Below are 19,707 nucleotides of genomic sequence, written 5' to 3'. Positions count from 1 at the left end.
CTCTGGCGGGCTTAGGTGAAGAAGTTCTTGTATGACTCGTGCTTGAGACGGAGGAAGCGGGATGACTTCACCTACTGAACTATTGAAACGCGGTGTCATGTGACCTGAACGCCGAGATCGGAAGGTGCAACAAGCTCTCCTAAACATTTCTTGGAGCTTCAGCAACATCTTCCAATGGCTGCGAGAACCCTACGGATAGGCCTGATACCAGGCGACGGTATCGGTGGGCATAAGGCAAACTGTATGCGCGCATACCATTTCACTGACACATCGCAGGCCGAGAAGTCATACCAGCAGGACGACGTATCCTCGAAGCCCTACCTCCTTCGCTTGGTCTGAAGTTCTCCTTCGTGGATCTCGATGCAGGTTTCGAGACATTCAAGAACACTGGCGTCGCTCTGCCGGATAAGACGGTGGATACTCTGAAGAACGAGTGCGATGGGGCGCTTTTCGGTGCTGTGAGGTGAGTACGTTCGATTGAACCGAGTGCGTAAGGACGCATGTAGAGTGGTAGACTGTACCAGATTGATGGCTGACACTACTCACCACCAGCTCGCCTTCGACGCCTACCAAGGGCTACAGCAGTCCTATTGTGGCGCTGCGCAAGCGGCTTGACCTCTACGCCAATGTACGACCTGTGAAGTCCGTCGCGCCTACGGCTGCCTTCCCAGACCCGATAGATCTAGTCATTGTTCGCGAGAATACCGAAGATCTATACGTCAAGGAGGAGAAGACATACGACGGTCCCAATGGGAAGGTCGCGGAAGCGATCAAGCGCATCTCTGAGCGCGCGTCTTCAAGAATAGCCACAATGGCAGGCGAGATCGCACTACGAAGACGGCGTGTAAGGAATTCTACGGATGGCGTGTCAGGAAAGCAGGCGATGGTCACCATCACGCACAAGAGCAACGTACTGTCGCAGACCGATGGACTCTTTCGTCAAACAGCCCGGACAGCACTGGAGCAATCTCGATTCAGCGACGCCGGCATCAAGATCGAGGAGCAGATTGTTGATTCCATGGTGTACAAAATGTTTCGTCAGCCTGCCGACTACGATGTTATCGTAGCCCCAAACCTCTACGGTGACATCCTGTCAGATGGTGCAGCAGCACTCGTCGGCTCCCTCGGCCTCGTTCCCTCGGCGAACGTAGGCGATGGCTTTGCGATTGGAGAGCCTTGCCATGGGTCCGCGCCAGACATTCAGGGTCAGAACATCGCCAACCCGATCGCTACGCTAAGAAGTGTGGGTCTCATGCTGGAGTTCTTGGGGCAGGAGGAAGCTGCGGCGAAGATCTACCAGGCGGTTGATGAGAATCTGTCGGAAGGGAAGTACCTCAGTCCGGACATGGGCGGCAAAGCGAAGACAACCGAGGTGTTGGAAGATGTGATCAAGCGGTTCTAGGCTGATTGCGGTCATCGTTCTCTCGGTATCCGGTCAGGCAACATGAGCAGAAGCCTTTCAGAATAAGCATGAGAGCTTTTCGAGTTGAGGAGAAGCACAGTACAACTTCTGTAACCTTTACTCTCACCGCTATCGGCTCTTGGTGTTCTCTCTTACATTGCAGACAAGTAGTAGTACAACAAGTGATCACGTTCAATGTCTTCCAAATCGCGCACCTATTCACCACCCCACCGTCATTAGCCCGAGCTCAAACTCTCCCCAGATCCGGGCGGCTTTACTTCCACTTCACTTCGTCTCACCTCTACTATACCACAACATACATGTACCGAACTCGGTCAGTATCATGAGACTTCCCTGCGCAAGACTAGATGGTCGGAGAGACGAGGTCCAGATGAGGCCACGGTGAACTTGAAGCGTACAACATCACGAGCCTTTCGTTCCAACGACAACAGCCGCCTGCAAGGCCCTCAAGATGCCCCGTCTGTTCCCACGCCTGACGGCCACCCGGCTCCAAGCAACCACCTACCTTCTCGGCATAGCCCTCTTCAGTATCGCCTTCCTCGTCTTCCTCAACAGCAGCATCTCGTTCGTTGTTACGGATGTCATTGGGCAAAAGAAGGGCGTGGGAGATGCAGTAGGGACACTCGGCTTTGCGGATGAGCTACTGGCACTCGTTGCGTGTCCGATTTGGGGCCTACTCAGTGATCGGATTGGCGTACGCATTGTGGCGGTCGTTGGCTACTGCATTGTGGGTTTGAGCTTGATCTGCTTGGTGCAGAGTCAGAACGTCTACCCCGACCTGCTGGTGGCAAGGCTGGGCTTCAGCATTGGAGGTGCGGCCTGCTCTACGATGGTAACCGCAGTGCTGCCCGCTATGGTAGCGAAGAGGATGACCAAAGAGGACGATGAGCCCAATATCCAGGAGCGAGCGCTAGCGAATGGATACGCGGGAAGGCTGCAAGAAGAGGAGAGGGCGGCTAGGAGAGACAGCATCGGTCATGGTGCCACTCCCAGTGTGAGCAGTGAGCTCACCATCACTCCAAACCGATATGTTTCCCGGTCTCAGACAAGACGACAGGCCAGCGGATCGGGGAGCGATCAAAAGAAGGACACAGACGAAGAAAGCTATGCCGGTACATCGCAGCTGGCGGGCTTCGTGGGCTTCTTCACTGGTGCAGGCGCTCTCCTCGCTCTCGTCATCTTCCTCCCGCTACCGGCGCACTTCCAGGACGAAGGTCGCAGTCCAGCTCAAAGCTTGCAGATCAGCTTCTATATTGTCGCTGCCATTGCGTTCTGCGTCGCGATCTTCATTTTCTTCGGACTCCGCAACCTGCCTGGGGAAGAAGAGAAGAGCATCAATCACCTCTGCGACAGACCGTACGACGAGAGTACCAAGTTGGACTCCCAAGGCAACCTCCACACGACACTGATACCGACGCCTTCGTACTTAGAACTTGTTAAAGACGCTTTCCTGCTCGGTCTGACGGACTCAACAATCTTCTTGGGCTACCTCGGCGGCTTTGTCGCTCGCGCCTCCTCAGTTGCGATCAGCCTCTTCATCCCATTCTTCGTCAATGCGTACTTCACTCGGACAGGCAAATGTCGCTCGAACCCAGACAACCTTCCTGACATCAAGGAGAACTGCCAGAAAGCGTACCTTCTCGCCTCAGCGCTCTCTGGCATAGCAGAAACAGCAGCGCTGCTCTGTGCACCCATCTTCGGCTGGCTCGGGGGCAGAGTTGCGAAAGGAGCGAGCGAGTGGCCTTTGCTTGGTGCCGCCGCGGTTGGTGTGGGAGGTTACGTTGCGTTCGGGATGCTCAGGAACCCAGATCCGTTCCATGGCGATGGAGGTCAGTGGGCGTTCATTGCAGTTATCCTCATAGGCATCAGCCAGATTGGCTCGATCGTCTGCTCACTTAGTCTGCTCGGCCGTGGTATCAACGAAGGCGGTGACAGCAGAGCGCAGCCAGCGGACACCGCACCCCAAGAACGGTTTGGCGCTATGGAAGGCTCGGAAGCTGCGCCATTGCTCCCAGGAGCACCTGAAGAGAAGGCCAAGAAGGACCGCTCCCGGCTCAAAGGCTCGATTGCAGGCATGTACAGCTTCGTCGGTGGAGCAGGAATCCTGCTGTTAACCAAGCTCGGGGGTGCGCTGTCGGACTCGTGGACGGCGGGAGCGCCATTCTTCATGATGGCGATCTTCAATGCCGTACTGCTGGTCGCTGTGGTCGGCGTTGCTGTCGGAAAGGCTGCATTGCGGCGGGAGGAGGCCAGAGACCGGGGCTGAGTGGGTTAGCTGGATTAATGCAGAGTATGTTTACCATTTCATCAGCTGCTCGCCCTTCATAAGCTTGTTCGCTATCTTACATGTACGGGCGTGTGTGTTGACTGTGCGTGCAGCCGTTCTCTGCTCCGCTTTGCGCAAGCCCGATCACGTGGACGCCAAGAGCCTCCTGCCGTTCTTGTCCTCCCAGCATGATCAATGCATACCGCCATGTCAGGCATCAATACCCTACCGCGGATCGCCACAGGGTCATACCGGCACTGAAAAGTAAAGCGTCCGGCACGAGAAATCAGTCGGCGTTGCTGCTACCAGATACCGCCAAAAGGGCAAAAAGGCAAAACGACAATGTACCCCTCCTGGCCAGAGTCGAATCGCCGACCTTGGATTAACAGAAGAGTTCATCTTGCACGCAATTGAACAGATTTCGCTATTGTACAGGACTAATCTCCCAGACTTTAAGCGGCTAATGGGCTCTCGCCCCTAAGATACTCTCAGTCTGTTAGCGTGGCAAACCAACTTCACCATTGCTGGATTAGAAGGCACCATCCATTACTGGACCCACGAAGACACAGAATGTTGAAAATTATTATATCCTTTGAATTCTTGGCCGAGTTTCTGCCGAGCCCACGTAACATTTGATATCACATGCATAGAAGCTCCATGCTCTTCAACTTTCTGGCGATGACGATTTCTACTGGAAGCTTCCACAACTCACTGGTGAGTTCTCCGATGTCTGAAACGCACCTATCAAGCACGCAAATAGCCTCACATCACTCTTCGACGGCCGAGAAGAGCGCTCACTTAGCACCCACACTTACACACAACTACGCTCTCCCAAATCTCGCCCTTGCAACACGACTATCTTCTCCACCTTACAATCCACTCTCCACATAACACCGTGGCTAGCAGCAGCATGAACCTTGTGCCCGTCTTCGAGACGGCCGACACCACCCCACGCCGCTATTTCACATGCTTCGAGGAAGAGTACGATGTCATCGAAGACTGGGTGGCCCAGCACAAGCTCACATACAACCACTTCTTCGCTTCCTACACCAACTACACTATCAAGGCCGCTCAGAGGTACTCCAACCTCAAGCAAGCGCAGCTTCTCGAACGGTTTCCGGTAGTGGAATTCGCGATGATGTCCCCTCTTCTCGACTTCGTGACGGAGAAGGGCGAACGCGTCAGCAACTCCATCGACATCAAGAATGCGCTGGTCGACTACGCGGTCATCTACGAAGCGGGCCCTACGTACGGCGAGGTGGACATCAAGAACAAGGAGGCCAGTAAGTTGCTTCTCCAAAACCAAAACTATTCCAAAGGTCATTTACTAACACATCTAGTTTTCAACAGCCAATGAGGAGATGGAGAAGGCGCAGAGACGTCTTGCGAAGCACGTGTTCTCCGTCGACCAGATGAGCGATTTCCAAACCAAATTCCCTCTGGGCTCTTCGGCGGGGAGAAGGAGAAGGCGAAAAAGGCGAAGAAGACAATGAGGCACAAGACCAACAAGACCATTGTGCGGATGGAGGGGGTGGATCTTGGATGCGGCGAGGATGGGGACGAGGCGAAGGAGGATGAGGCGTGAGCTTCTCGAAGGCCGGAAGTGGTGCTGATGGGTGTGTTATTGTGCTTTGCGTGCTGGTTCGGCAAGGAGAGCAGGGCTAAAGCTGCCGCTCACTGGGCTAGCTTCTCCAAGGCTGGAAGTGGTGCTGATTCGGGCGCCACTAAGTTTTGCGTAGTAGCTATCGGCAAGGAGAACACGGTCGAAGCTGCCACTCAATGGACGTTCTCACACATGATGACAGTGTGTCGACGAGAGTGATGTGGCCTGTTCAGGAGCAATTGCGTCTAGGAGAAGCTTGCCACACATGCCCAATGGGCCGCTTGCCTTGCGCCAGTACAGCATTTAACCTCAACATACGCCTTCAACACCCCCTCAAACCGGCTCCAGCCATGCCATTTATAGTCATTAGTCATCATCCCCCCAAGCGAGCGAACAAAGCCACCGTAGCAACAATCACAGCAAGAAACGCCCTACGCAATACCCAACCCAACCTTCGCCTCCCCACCATCCATCCTGCCCCTCTCCCGCATCCGCCTCCCTTCCATCAGACCCCTCAAACCACGCTTCTGCAACCCCACCACAGCGCTAAACGAACCATTCCAGACTTCGTTGGCTCCATTGGCGCGATTGAAACTGCTCGGACTCAAATTGCCTTCCAGATCACTCATGCTCGTATCCGTAGCCGCGCTGTTCGGAACGTCGTCCTCAGAGTCTTCTGCCAGTCGCTGGCCAGGACGCAGAGTATTGCGAGTCGATCGCCCGTTCGCCATATCGGTATCTATCCGGAGTGCAGATGAGGTGCGGGTATTACCGTTGACCATGAGGCTGTCGAGACCGGCCAAGCTGGCTGTGCGTAGTGGAATGGTGCTTTCTCTGTTGTTGCCTGCCACAGGTGCGAACTGCACTCCGTCACCGCCACCCGCTGCCATCGCCGCGGCGTTGAAGATGGCGGCTGCGTTGCGGCCGTCGAGTGATTCGTGCAGACACTCAACAACAGCCTCAAGGAGTCCGTCGATCTGGTACGGACGTGCGAGTTGTAGTAGCGAGCAGAATACTTGCGGCGTCGCGAGAGGATGGGGTGGTTGAGGTAGGGTAGAAGTATAGAGGTAGTGCAGCAATGCATGCAGCGTCTGCGCCGTATGAGGCAGGTAAAACAGCCGGGGACGTGATGAAGGTGGGGCTGATCGGACGTCTGGCATTTCGGAGTGGTGGTTTGCCGTCACTGTGGTGGCAGCAGAATTGACCGATGGTGTTATGGTAATACTAGAGTTTCGCGAGGGGTGACCGGCTCCAGTAGGCCTCAAAGTGGCTGCATCGGTGTCTGAAGACAATGCCAGCGATTCTCTAAGGAGATTGGTGAAATGCACACCCCATCGGCGCGCGATAAGTCTGGAGTTGACGGGAATGCGCGTACCATCAATGGCAAGGAACTCCATGTCGGCCAACTCGCGGACGTTCATTGTCAACGAGCCAAGCTCTTCGGCTGCTGGCGTTAACACTCTGCCGGCTGCAGAAATGTCACGACCGACATGTAACGACGTAGCGCTCGCTGACAGATATCCAGAGGATGGTTCAGTTTTCCGCGGGTTGTCGTACAAGCCAAAAGCCTCGAGCTCTACAAGGCATATGTTGCTGAAGTTGATTCTGCGGTTGTTGTAGTCGTCGACAAGACTTCGCTTGCGGTTGCCGAGAATGACGAAGGCGTTGCGTCTGCCCCAGAGCACACCCCTGTTCCAGCTGCCTTGACTGAAGATGCTACCTCCGGCATCGATGCGACCCCAAGTCAGCGTACGGAGATCCAAAGCCCAGAGGGCGTACTCTTGTTTGGAGGACGTCAGAAAAGTCCCAGACACGACAAAGTGGTTTGCGATGATACCACCGCTCGGGAAGCGCAGTCCGGGAGGGGACACGGTGGTCTGCATTGCCTTCTCCGTCAGTGTGCCGTCCGTCAGGCGCACTTGGAGCTCGAGCTTGACATCGAGGAAGTTGTAGTTTGAGTAGATCAGGAGTGGCGCGCCTGAGCCAATACTGCCGGGCTCGTCGTCCTCATCTTCCACGTCGTTCCGTGCATGTGGACCGGCTCCGATTTGAGCCGCGCTCATGGTAGTGAGAGGAGTGACCACGCTACGATAGGCACCGCAACTGCGGCCCATGCCCGTCGTGCCGGTCCATTTGAGGCTCCTAAGATTGAAGACACTGACTTGTTCAATGTAATGGTTTGCACTGTCTTGTCCACCCACCACCACCATCTCCGCGCCGCCTGTACCATCCAGTGCGACCCCGAGTGAGCCCTGATTGGGGTTGCTTCCTGACGGATTGTGGTGAACAGCCGACATGGGTGCGCTCGCCGACGTGAAAACGGCCGAGGATGGTAGTACAGCGGCACAGTGAGCGTAGCGTCCCTGAGGAGCATCGGGCGTGTGGATCCTCATCCAAATTTTGGTGCGCGCGTCGTAGATGTGAACATCGGACATCACGATGACCTCCGGCGTACCCTCAGGGGCCGGCTCTGCCGTGGGCTGAGATGGCGACATGCCACCGTAGCATACTAGTTTATTGTCACCGAGTGCACAGACACTGTGGAAATACCGAGGAGCGGGTATTTCGCCCTTCGCCTCGACCTTCGTCCAATGCCGTGACAGCAGATCCAGCTCGTACAAGTTTGACGTGAGCTGCGGCTTGGACCTAGAAAGTCGCCGCCCGCCAAAGACGTAGAGCTTATCTCCAAGTATGGTCGTCGTCGCGCCTACCAGCGGATGTGGCTCTTTGCCAGTGGTGCGATGGACATTACAGACCAGGCCAGACAGATGCGCTGGGTTCGTTCTTGGCGTACTTTGAGACGAAGTGGTGGCTGTCTGCGAGTTCGCGGCATTTTGGTTGGGCGTGTGGGAGCTCGCATCCTCCTCTGTGTGAATAGACTCCGCTTCAGAAGCCGACTCGTACTCTTCCAGACGTCCCACCAGGCTGGTGGAGCTGCTGTGTGCGCTCGAGAGATATGCCTGCGTTTCCAGATTGAGACGGTCGGGTGAAGTGGCGGAATTGTTGGGGTTCATAGTGCTTGTGCGACTTGATTCTGGAGTCGGGAGTGGTGTATCCAGATCAGATAATGCTGTGAGATCGGCGAAGGTATCCAAGAAGACGGATTGTGTCAAGTGGACGCGCGGTGGCGCGCCCGGCTGCTTGACTACGGGTTGCGCCCAGTCAGGTATCTTTATCTCAACATGACGCGGCCGGTTACGGCCTTTGTCCGCGGAGAGTGAAGGAGCCGGGGACGTAGACTGGTTTCGCGACGGGTCGCTGTCGTTCGAAAGCCAAATCGAGACGGAACCGGACCTGGATGCCGAAGGTAACGGGACTATGGACGCATAGTCTGGAATGACAATGGGTACGTGTTTGGGCCTGTTGCTGGCCGCTTGAGTGCGCGGTGGACTGGCCGATGGCTCATAAGCTGCTGTATGCGACTTTGACGCGCTGAGTGTCGGCGTTGAGCCCGGACGCTCCTCGAGTGAGGTCTTCTGAGCAGACTTGACAGGGGAGGATTCCGCTCTCGCACGCTTGTTGGCTTCAGTGACCTTGGACGAGAGTGACTTCTGATGCTTCTTCGGAGGTCTGTCCTTCTTCGGCGATGGCGACTTGTTTGAAGCGGATCCCTTGCTTGCGATAGAAGGCTCTTCGACTGGCTTGCGCGACTTCCTCAGGCTGGCAAAACTTCCCCCTTCGCCAATTAACCCAGTAGCACCTGGCAGGACACCTAGAGGAAACGCCATGATGTGGTCAGCAGGAAGCGCGTGTGGTCGTGGTGGTAGTACTGGGTGGTTGAGGCACAGAACGCAAAGGGGAGGTGGGCTGGAAGGGCAAGCGCAAACACACGGTGAATCAAGGCAGATTGGTCGACTTTAACTTTCTTTCAAACGCATCGCATGCACTCCTCGCGTGCGGCCAGCTGCGGACATGTGTCGTGGTCGGATGCGAATTGAAAGCCATCCCAGTCCGTTCATCATCCGTTGTGCATGTATCCGCTGCGTAACCACAGCGGTGGATAGCCCTCTCACCTCCCACAACTCACACCACGTCGGACGCAACACTCTCAAACGGGGGAGAAGTTCTCACCTTTCTTGATATGTTGATACCGTAGACTGTGCAATTGCGTATATCACCCCTCCAAAGATCCAGTGCTATTAGGACGAAAGTACACAATGCTTGCAATTTCAGATGCAAGGCGGCATGCGGTTGCTGGCTTGGCTGTGATTCCAGATGCAAGGGAGGAGACGGCCCGAGTTCGGGACGACATGATCCCTGCAGCTCGCACGTGCGGAAGAGCCTCGCCTGGATATAGCTTTTTCAAAAGCTAAATTGTATACGAGAAGGTGAATGTGGTTTGAGTCTTCTAGATAAACCTACGCGATCCAAGACTTGGTCTGTCAACAAAACGTACCGTCAGTCTCGGCAGAGCACCAAATGGCCCCTTCGCACCAAGCGACTGTTGCTCTTCTCCGCCCCACGATGTGCATCGCCCGTTTTCAAGACGCGCCTCCATGACACGCCTCCATCTCACGAGGCTATTGCCACGCTGGGAGAAATGGCTGCCGATTATGCCTCTGCCCTGCTGTACACGGGTGGCTTCGTCTCGTCATGCAATGTCTATTCTTAATGGAGTAGGTGTACTGCAAAGGTCTGAATCCTCAAGCGCTCGACTGCCCGGAGTCTTCCTGCACAGTGGTCTCGATGGCTAGTTGCGACCACCCTGGATGCTCAATCATGCGCGGTCGGCCTCAGACCGCCTCTTGGACCATCTGAGCCCGTACCAAGGGCCCCATAGACAGCGCTCGGCACGAGCTTAGGATTGAGATGGCTTATCAAATAGAGCTCAACGAGCCCTCCGTCTTGGTTCGAAGAGTTAGACCACGAACTTTGGTCGTCTTTGACTCGTCTCCCTCTCAACCTCTGGCTCGACCCTCTCTTTAGTCCTCCTGCTCTCCTTCACATCGCCCGGCCCACCACCCTCTCTAAGTCGTGCCGCCTCCCTCTCCTTCCTCTTCTCCGCCTTCCGCTTCCACCCCTCAATCACCGTATCTGTCTCCTCCAACTCCTTCACCATCTCCTCCCACTCCCGCTCCGTCTGCTCATCACCCGTCCCAAGCGCCTTCCTCACATCTACCTCCTCCCCATTCTTCACCTTCTGCACTACCTCCCGTAGCAGACCCAGCTTAGCTTCCGTCTGGCGCGTATACTTGAGCATGTCATTGCGCAGTGCGAGAATCTGAATAGCATTGCTGCCGGCGAGAAGCCCGAGGAGGATGAAGATGGTGTATGGGTTCCAGTCTCGAGGGCGAGTGCATACCCGGCTTAGAAATCCAGGCCGCGGCGGTGTTGTAGCAGACTCTTCCAGGGATGGTTGCTGCCGGCGCAGCGGTTTGGGTACCAGGCTGGACCAGAAGGAGGGGGTTGCGACTCGAGGGAGCGCGGATTCATTGGCTGGAGCTGAGTAGAAGCGTTTTATGGCAGGTTGCTGTCGCTTCAGACAGGTCGCGCAGATGTTCTGCATGGGCCGAAGTGCTCGTGAGGGCGCCATTGATGTGGTGATGTCTGTCGCGGGTTGTGCTGCCGGTCTCGACGATCTGCAGCTAAGATTGAGTTTTCGGCAATCGGACGCAGTTGCCCCGTCAACCTGAGCGAGAAACGCGACGCCCATCTTCGAGACCTCATCCGGCTCAATGCATCTGGAGAATAGGACAAGGTGGACGGTGGAGCCATCCGAGGAGGAGATATGGGAGCATCAACTATTCCGGAGTGTGTGAGAAAGGACTTTGAGGCCGGAACGGCCTCGACGAGATCCGTGGCTACGCTACAGACATTGCTCGGCCTGGTCGATGCCACGCCAGGAGCTGCAACGAGAGACCCCATCGGGCCCAGAGCGGGCAGTAAGACAGACACAATTCCCGTGCGCAATGGAAGAGCTCCACCAGGAAAGCCAAAGCCAGCGCGACCGGTCCCAGCATCGGAGGAGAGAACGAAAGGCTTGTCGGGGCGCGAGAAATACGCGCTCGCCACAGAGACGATCAATACATGCTTGAAACTCCTGAACGACACTTTGAGGTCTTCGAAAGCTGCGGCGGAATCGAAGCACTCGGTGAAAGCGTTTCAGTCACCGGCTAGTAGGCCTAAGAAGCCGCTACAGCCAGTGTCGGGCAACATCACGCCAGCGCCGTCGCCGCCGAAAAGACGCAAGGCAAGTGAAGCATCAATCGCGCAAATCGCCTCTCCAGCAGAAGTTGACCGGAAAGAAAATGCGAGGGCACTGGCAAATTGCGCTCGATTATCTACCGCCTACCTGCGTAGTGTGGACACCAAAGCCCTGGGTGTAAGACCACTCCCGAAGTTTCAAATGGAGTCGGGCATGCTAGCACTTTCAAACAGCCTCGTTGGACTCGGAATGTATGATCTGGCCGTGAATGAGCTGAGCTTGGTGAAGCGGAGCCTGGAGCACACTCAGAGACCACCTGGAGGCAAAGTAGACGTCAAAGTAGCCGAGACCGCCAAACAGCCGTTGGTGAGCCTGTTACAATTGGCGCTGCCCAACGATGCTCTGCTTGAGGACGATGCGATTTCTCTGGCTCTTTCGTACTACCAAACTGCTCTGAAGCTTCTTTCAAGCCAACGGAGGCCGCGCGGAATCGAACGGATACCGGAGTACCTCTCGCTTGAGGGCCCCAATGGCTACATTGCGGTACTCCGGCGCCAGTCTACATTGGACGGCAATGCCACAAAGGTGAACAAATCGCTGGAAAACATAGCAAGTGTGCTGCTCGGCATCTGCCCTTCTGTTGCGTCGGCGGGGGATGAGGCCGCCGTGGATGTGCGAGCCTCGCCTTCTCCGGAAGCAGTTTTCAAGGTCCAGACACTCGCATTGCAGATCCGAGCGATTGTTTTGAACAGCAGTGGCCAGTACAACGAAGTGGAGAGAGAGTTGATCGGCCCTCTAGCCAAATGCATGACGGCATTTGCCAGGCGGTTTCGCGGCGACGCCGTTACAGCGAGCGATGTCATGGTGGAGAGTTACAAGAAAATCACTTCGGGTCTACCAACGAGAACAGGCCTTCCACTATACAGTATACACAGTCAACTGTACCATCATGCAGACAAGGCTGAGCTGTACGAAGACGCTTTGCAATGGGCAGAGCAGTTGGCCAACGACTGCCAGGAGCTGGAAGCAAACCACGCAAGACATATCGCTGCTGTCGCTGGCAAGGCTGCCATCGAAGCACACCTCCGCCTGCCAGATGCTCGCATAAGTATGGAAAAAGCAGCACGCCTTCTCGCTGGCAAGATCAACGGCGGTAGCAGAGAGTACGAAACTCTGGTGCGCAGTCTCGCCCGGTTGACTTTACTACGCTCGGCTCCATTATGCTCGCAGCAACTGTTGGCCGCAGCCGCCAGATTCGCACAGCGCTACGCACGCTCATATCCAGATTCCTGCATTCACGACCTCCAATCCATCATGGACAGCGCCTTGAGGAGTAGCAAGACGAGCGACGACATGCTCTCTTGGATCAGTCTAGATGCTGCGACCATTTACATTCAGGCTGGAGTACTGAGAGCGGTAGCTACCTGTGCTACAGAACGACCACTCGCGGAGGCCTGGTCTGTTGATGCTGCAGCTATCTCCTTGAGTCGAGTACTTCGAGGCCTCGTTCTGAAGTCTGTACGAAGCGATGGTGACATCAAAAAGATTCCAGGCATCAATGAGGACGTATTGGAGCCGGCGCAGAGAGGTGCGATGCTGGAATGGCAACTGCACTATGCTGTTGAGCTCGCTTCAAGGACAAAGTACCACCATGCTTTGAGAAAACTTCTTCCGGACCTCCTTCGGGTTCTGTCCAGCGTGTACGATGTTTCGACCTACCCCATCCGACGAGCCAGAGTTGTCTTCGTGGTGCTTGGCCTCCACGAGTGTCATCAGAGCTTGCTGTCGGAACAAGTACGCCAATCCTGGTGCGAAAACGTTCCCAGTGATCTATCCCAGCTCGGAGAAGACGCCGGATTGGAGCCTTATGCTCATGACATTGTCGCGAGGAGCCAGGTGGCCCAACTGTTCTCGAAAGGTAGACCAACGTTCGAGGAGCTCAACCCTGCTTTGCAGTCCTGGCAGAACATTGTCGATCGTCGTGCAGATGGAAGAGCTGTGTCTGGTATGGTCGATGACCCGGTCTCACTGCAGGAACAGCTTCGCTCCATTGCTGCATATTTCAGGATGCTTGGAGATGATGCGGCGACACTGGCAGTGTTACAATTACTTGTGAGGCTCCATCGCTTGACTAGCACAGGTTCTGCGGTTTCTGTTTCTTCCTGCGTGGAGCTAGCGGAGCAGTGGTTGCGACTTGGCTACTCCGAACACGCTGGCAGTGTACTTGCTCAATCCGAGACTCGATTGCAAGATCTCAAAGAGGCCAACCTTGAAAGACTCCACCATCGGCTCGCCCACGCAGAACATCTCCAGGCGATGGCCGATACGGAGAAGTGTGCGACTGTGCTCGACGAGGCAAGAAGTCTCAGAAAGGAGCTGCCTCCAGCACGCATCTCGACGGAGCAAAGCCGCGCCTTCGAGTCGCTCCATGCCCAAGCTTGGTTGGTGCAGTCGAAGAACTGCCTAGCGGCAGGCTCACTGCACGACGCATTGGCGGCCGCGAAGCAGTCAGTGAGAGTGTTGAACAGCGTTTGGTCGTCTCTGGAGCGAATGGAAGACGGACCTCGACAACACCACCGCCCTGAGGCACCTGAACCAAGCGAAGCGAGCATGGACGGCCTTGCCCAGGGTGTCAGTAAGCTGGATCTCAAAGCCGCTGCCACGAAGAAGAAGCAGTCCAGTGTGTCAAATCTCAGAGGAGCGGCCTTCTGGCCTATTGTACCTCTGATTGTAAGGTCGCTACAGCATCTCTCGGACATGTACGCTCATCATGGGCTCTTCATCGAAGCCGACCATTACTCTGAAAGGGCGGTCTCCATTACCAAGTCCATGGGATCGAACACACTCTTGTCCCGAGCTCAGAGCCACCGAAGCCAACTGTTGACATTGGCCGGCCAATTAGAACAAGCCGAACTTTGTCTTGAAATGAACGACACTTCTTCGGCAGACCAAGTGTCGTTGGGTCAAGTGGAACGTCTTTGTGCCAAAGCAACCTTGCGGAGGAAGGAAGGCTCTCTGGAAGTGGCGTTCGACCTGTACGAGCAAGCAGAACAAGTCTTGCAAAAGCTGCAGTCCGACAGCCATATACGGGAGCTTGAATCCTGCCTCGATCCAAGCACCAATGGTGTGGAGCATCAATTTCAGTCTCTCGCATTAGCCGATGAAAAGCAGCACGGTCGCACGGATCCCTCCAGCAATGCTCATGCGAAAGGCAATCATGGGAGGAAGATCGTCAAACAGCCTGCAAGTGCAACGAAGAATGCAAAGGCGCCGCGCAAGGCATGCGCGAACCCACAAACAGCAGCTGTCGTGATGGCTGCCCATCGCTCTCCGATATCAAAGCTCCAGAAACTTGCCCTCAACAATAAAGCTCTCGTCGCTTTGCAGCTTGGCCGTGGTGTGGAATCCAAAGACAGTTGGTCATCTTCACCAGGGCTCGAGCAGTCTGGCCGCGTACGACATCAGATCCTCTTCAGATCAGCGCTCGATAATTTGGACATGGATGTGACATTAAATATTCTCCAGGAGTCCACTCTGTCTATACCGACTGGAAAGATTGTCGCTGGCAACACAAACGCAGTGAGCGCCCCTCGGCCCAAACAACCAGCTCAGGCAAAGGCAAATGCAACGGTGAAATCATCCAGGTCAGCGCGACCTATCGAGGAGCCGCTTGACGTGACCAGCAGTAGTATCGCGTGTCTTCTCGATGCCGCAAGAAGCTGTTTGTTGGAAGAGCTTTCTTTGAGTTATCATCTGTCCAGTACAGCGCAGACCCACGCAGACTTCTCAAGCCTGTCAAGTGTGACGTTGCTCGAATCCGCTATCTCCACTAATCAGTCCGGGGATGCTTTCCAGTCAATCCAGCAGGCGCTGCACATCGACGTACCGAGAGTCAAGGCTTTGCAGTACGAACAGGGAGCTGTCGAGATCGAACGGGGCGAGAGCAAAACCTCTGATCCGCTTGCATGGCCGAAGCAATTGTGTCTGGGAGCACCAGGCCAGGTCACAGCTCAAGAGTTCCAAGCGGAGTACATCGACATCATCCCTTCGTCCTGGACTGTGGTTTCACTATGCTTGAGCGAGGATTGCAGCGAGCTATACGCTGCACGATACCATTCCAAGCAAACACCGTTGGTATTAAAGCTTCCCTTCTCACGGCACAAGCCCGACGATGTCGATGATGATGCTTTTGACTTCGAGCAAGGCAGATCAGAGCTTCAAGAAATCATTGACCTGTCGAACTACTCCTGCAACAATCCAGGCAAGCTGGACGCCAAAGGCGCGAAGACGAAGTGGTGGAACCAGCGCGAAACGCTCGACAAGCGTCTGCATGAGCTGCTGATCAACATGGAGAACATCTGGTTCGGCGGCTTCAAGGGTTTATTCTCGCAACACAGGAGCCAACAAGATCTTCTTGAGCGGTTTCGAAAGTCGTTTGACCAATTGCTGGCCAAGCACCTCCCGTCACGGCAATCGAAACCAAGAGCGCAGTACATGGCCCTTGACGACCAGATACTTGAGCTCTTCATAGGCTTGGGCCATGACGACGGCACCATCGACCTTGAGGAGCCTCTCGCGGATCTGCTATACTTTGTCGTTGACCTACTCCAATTCCAGGGCGAGCGCAATGCTTATGATGAGATCGACTTTGACAGTATGGTCGTCGAGGTCCTAGATACGCTCCGAGCGTATCATGAGGCAAGCAACAGCCAGTCTGAAACGTCGCCTCATCTTGTGCTTGTGCTTGACCGACGGTTGCAAGCGTTCCCATGGGAGAGCATGCCGTGTTTGCAGGAGTCGAGCGTGAGTAGGGTCGGCAGCATGCTGTCGCTCCGTCAAAGCCTTCTCGCCATGAGAGCAAGGCGGGAAGCCAAGGCAATGCAAGGTGAAACGCAAGACTGCTACGTCGTCGAACGGAAGTCTGGCACATATATTCTCAACCCTTCCTCGGACCTCACTGGCACGCAAGCAACATTGCAGCCAGCACTGGCCAGTCTTAGTGAGAAGGGCGACTCTTCGTGGAAAGCGATCGTGAACGAAGAGCCAAGTGAGCAAACATTCAGCTCAGCATTGATGGAGTCTTCGATGCTGCTGTACTTCGGTCACGGGGCGGGATCTCAATACATCCGTCCGAGGACCATCAAGCGGCTCGACCGATGCAGCGAAGTTGTCTGGCTTATGGGATGCTCGTCAGGCACGGTGCAGGAATATGGCGATTTGGAGCCATCCGCAGTTCCGTTATCTTATCTGCTGGCTGGCGGATGTACCGATGATTCTGAAGACATTCCCAGCAGGTGCGTGGCGGTCGTCGCAACCCTATGGGACGTAACGGACAAGGACATTGACCGATTCTCGCTTGCGATGGGTGAAGTTTGGGGTCTGTGGCCAGCATCAGAGCAAGCGAAGCTTCCAGCCAAGACTCCGCGGAAGCGACAGATTCTTGCTGCTCCTTACACGCCAGACCAAGTTCCAAAGACGCCAAAGACGCCAAAGGTGCGGAAGACGCCTGCACCAGCCAAAACACCAGCCAGGAGTCAAAGTCGCCTACGGAAGGGTGGCAGCGGGAAGTGTAGCTTGGTGGAAGCAGTTGCTCGAAGTCGGGAATCCTGCTACTTGCGATACCTGAATGGAGCGGCTCCCGTGGTCTATGGTATTCCTGTATATCTCGGAGACTAGATAGAGCATCTTGCTTGGCCGTCCAGCCGGCCGGTATATGATCCTTGAAGCAAGGTTGTAATGGCATTTCAAGAGTCTTTATACCTGACGCATGTCGCGCATGTACCGCTCGCCTGAATATTATATAAGGCGGGACCGCTTTATTACCGCAGCCTGAAAGTTGGAAGTCCTGAAGAGTATTCGGACGATCACTGGGCTGCAACTCATGCGTAAGAGCAGGGCAGCCGTTCGACAGGAGTAGTGTCAGAGATGAGCGGCGATCAGAGCTCTGCCTTGCCTTTCCATGTTGCAATGCCTGTACGCTGCTGAAGTCAGCTGCTAGAATTCAGCCACAAGTCCGTCCTGACCGTCCATGGATCGTTCTGTCCACTTCAGACTTAGGAGCATGTGACGAATCACGTTGCAGAAGTTTCCGCTTCACTTGCGTTGTGGACTGTTCTGAGTATCCCTGCCGTCCTTCATGCTCTCACAACGCAATGCCCTCTCCTTCAATCATATGGTTTGCCGAAATTCCTGAGTGTTTCTGCCGTCTTTCCCGTTCTACAACGTTCACCTCTCCTCTTCTGCTTCCGCAACCGCCGCATCGTAGTGGTACGGCTCGATTTCTGGCAGCCCCAGAAAGGCTGCCTGCCGGCGGCCGTCCTGACTACGACCTGGGCGCGTCGGTACGTCCTCGACCTTGCCCAGGTCAAGCGCTCGCAGCCCCGGTGCCTTCTTTGCCTTGTTGTAGTTGGCGTAGAGGATGGGGGTCCGGACCGGCTCTCTGCCGTCGCAGAGGGCTGGGAGAATGTGACACTCGTAAGCTTGCAGCGCGAAGTACAAGAAGTTGGTCAGAATCGCTGTCTGTCACTTTTTCTGTACCTCGCGCTGCTCCTCCTGCCCCTCCCCGAAGCCTTTGCCCCAGATGCCCTCGAAGTCGACGACGTTGTCTCCGAAATGGAAGCACAATTTCGAGATATAGAGCGGCGCCTGAATAAACTTCTTCGAGAGGAGGTGCTTCCTCCCTGCGTCCGTTGCAGCCTCCCATGCCTGCCAACCAACAGCCAACATCTGTTATTTCTGTGCTCTGAAGGCATGTCCATATCTGAATGCCATCTGTCGGGGGAGGATCAGGCGCAGCATCATCATCCGGAGGTACGTGAGTGTGTGGTCCTGCACGGTTGACTGGTAGTCTACGAGCTGCTTTTTGTAGCTGTACTCGTTGGATTTGTTGACATTTGGGTTGTCTTGGATCTGACGGACTTGTGTGCACTCATGTTTCCAGATGTTCTGAGTGTCCCCGTATTGTGACGCGGTTTATCAGATGGCTAGCACACCTGTCAGATGTGGAAGGTGCCTCGTTGCTTACGGCGTGATTGATGAGGTCGACGTCCACGCGAACGGACCGAATGATGTACAATTCGCCGATGCGCTCAACCTTATCGCCTGTATGGCGGCCGAGGTGGCCTATGTCGGCGAGGTGGGTGGTCCCAGGGCGGCGGAAGGGGGCGTTGCCGTACTCGGTTTGGCGCTGCTTGTTGTTGACTTCCAGCTCGAGAGCTTCTGCGAGCGCCTCTCCAAATCTCCCACCCTCCCACACCTCAAACTTGTTGTCTTTCTTGTGCGGCTTGACCATGTCATTGATAGCACCCATGACCAACGGTCCCAACCTCGACCGACCTCTAGTAGTGCCGGTGGGCCCACCATCCACAAGTACGATTGCGTTCTGTACGACTGTGTTCTGTCATCGGGTGGCCACGGCTTCCGCAGCGCAGCAAGTTCGTTGAATGCAGTGCGGTCCATGATTGTGTCGTGCTTTTGTGTGGTGTGTGCTTCCGTCGAATGTTTCGTGGTGTTGGTCTCCAGCAACGGATGGATGAGTTGATATATTCCTCGAGAAGTAGATGGACAAGTGTGATATTGGCGGTTTTAGAAGGTGATTGGTCAATGGGGGGAAATATTAAAGATCACATTACCCAGTGCACGTGATTATCTCCCGTGCAGCCAACTTCCAGGCAGCTGACAATTGGAGAGGGCCACCTAAGAGATCTGAGACGGTATACGGTTGGGCTGGGGAAGGACTCTCGCACATCCAACTGCACCTAGATGACACACAACTCTCGTTGGCGGTTCATCACTATACGCGAGAAGATCCATGAGGCCATTTCGATTGTGCTGAGCAGGTCTCTCTATCCGCAGCTTTGTAGCCTCCCCGCGCCTGTGCTCGTTGGCGGCAGACGATAGCAGTTGGTGTGGACAATGTTCCAGGCTGTCGAGTGGGGATAGAGTTTGGACTGGAGAGAGAAAAGGTAGCTCTTTGTCGGACGAGTTGGAGTTACCAGTCGTCAACGTCCGCTGGATGTACCTAGGTGGTCAATCTCTCCCCGGAATGACCTGCATAATGTGACATATGAAAGATCACATCACCTCGATGCACGTGAAGATATTGCTGCTTTCTGCGTAGCCAAGCAAGTGACAATAAGAGAGTCCGGTGGGCCAGATCAGGTATTGTACGCCGTTAAGGAAGTCTTCTCTTACAACAATTGCTCTCCAAGTGGACGTGTGGCTGTCGTTGGCGGGTTGTCACTGCTCGGGGGAAGTCAAAAGGTCACTCC

At 55.2% G+C, this 19,707-nt stretch overlaps 8 protein-coding genes across 8 annotated transcripts; 4 read left to right on the top strand and 4 right to left on the bottom strand.

The window, feature by feature from the left end:
- Positions 1–174: 174 nt before the first annotated feature.
- LYS12 (homoisocitrate dehydrogenase) lies at positions 175–1,402 on the top strand (the record flags this gene model as incomplete). Its single annotated transcript, XM_064800663.1, has 3 exons — positions 175–223; positions 277–463; positions 553–1,402. 3 exons carry the CDS (start codon positions 175–177, stop codon positions 1,400–1,402), a joined length of 1,086 nt encoding a protein of 361 aa, XP_064660614.1.
- A 472-nt stretch (positions 1,403–1,874) lies between these two features.
- LTR77_003405 (uncharacterized protein) lies at positions 1,875–3,689 on the top strand (the record flags this gene model as incomplete). Its single annotated transcript, XM_064800662.1, has 1 exon — positions 1,875–3,689. One exon carries the CDS (start codon positions 1,875–1,877, stop codon positions 3,687–3,689), a length of 1,815 nt encoding a protein of 604 aa, XP_064660613.1.
- Positions 3,690–4,599: 910 nt separating this feature from the next.
- Positions 4,600–5,274, top strand: LTR77_003404 (uncharacterized protein; the record flags this gene model as incomplete). Its single annotated transcript, XM_064800661.1, has 2 exons — positions 4,600–4,972; positions 5,102–5,274. The coding sequence occupies 2 exons, from the start codon at positions 4,600–4,602 to the stop codon at positions 5,272–5,274; spliced, it is 546 nt and encodes a 181-aa protein (XP_064660612.1).
- A 449-nt stretch (positions 5,275–5,723) lies between these two features.
- On the bottom strand, positions 5,724–9,020 carry LTR77_003403 (uncharacterized protein; the record flags this gene model as incomplete). Its single annotated transcript, XM_064800660.1, has 1 exon — positions 5,724–9,020. The coding sequence occupies one exon, from the start codon at positions 9,018–9,020 to the stop codon at positions 5,724–5,726; it is 3,297 nt and encodes a 1,098-aa protein (XP_064660611.1).
- A 1,130-nt stretch (positions 9,021–10,150) lies between these two features.
- Positions 10,151–10,825, bottom strand: LTR77_003402 (uncharacterized protein; the record flags this gene model as incomplete). Its single annotated transcript, XM_064800659.1, has 1 exon — positions 10,151–10,825. One exon carries the CDS (start codon positions 10,823–10,825, stop codon positions 10,151–10,153), a length of 675 nt encoding a protein of 224 aa, XP_064660610.1.
- A 195-nt stretch (positions 10,826–11,020) lies between these two features.
- ESP1 (separin protein) lies at positions 11,021–17,113 on the top strand (the record flags this gene model as incomplete). The annotated part of the gene is made up of 1 exon (XM_064800658.1): positions 11,021–17,113. One exon carries the CDS (start codon positions 11,021–11,023, stop codon positions 17,111–17,113), a length of 6,093 nt encoding a protein of 2,030 aa, XP_064660609.1.
- A 549-nt stretch (positions 17,114–17,662) lies between these two features.
- On the bottom strand, positions 17,663–18,163 carry LTR77_003400 (uncharacterized protein; the record flags this gene model as incomplete). The annotated part of the gene is made up of 2 exons (XM_064800657.1): positions 17,663–17,908; positions 17,975–18,163. The coding sequence occupies 2 exons, from the start codon at positions 18,161–18,163 to the stop codon at positions 17,663–17,665; spliced, it is 435 nt and encodes a 144-aa protein (XP_064660608.1).
- A 3-nt stretch (positions 18,164–18,166) lies between these two features.
- On the bottom strand, positions 18,167–18,746 carry LTR77_003399 (uncharacterized protein; the record flags this gene model as incomplete). The annotated part of the gene is made up of 2 exons (XM_064800656.1): positions 18,167–18,346; positions 18,462–18,746. 2 exons carry the CDS (start codon positions 18,744–18,746, stop codon positions 18,167–18,169), a joined length of 465 nt encoding a protein of 154 aa, XP_064660607.1.
- Between the last annotated feature and the right edge of the window lie 961 nt (positions 18,747–19,707).

The sequence above is a fragment of the Saxophila tyrrhenica genome, assembly GCF_035928015.1.
Source record: "Saxophila tyrrhenica strain CCFEE 5935 chromosome Unknown scaffold_5, whole genome shotgun sequence".
Lineage (NCBI taxonomy): Eukaryota > Fungi > Ascomycota > Dothideomycetes > Mycosphaerellales > Extremaceae > Saxophila > Saxophila tyrrhenica.
Note: the sequence above shows the minus strand (reverse complement) of the source record. Positions and strands in the feature narration are given on the sequence as shown.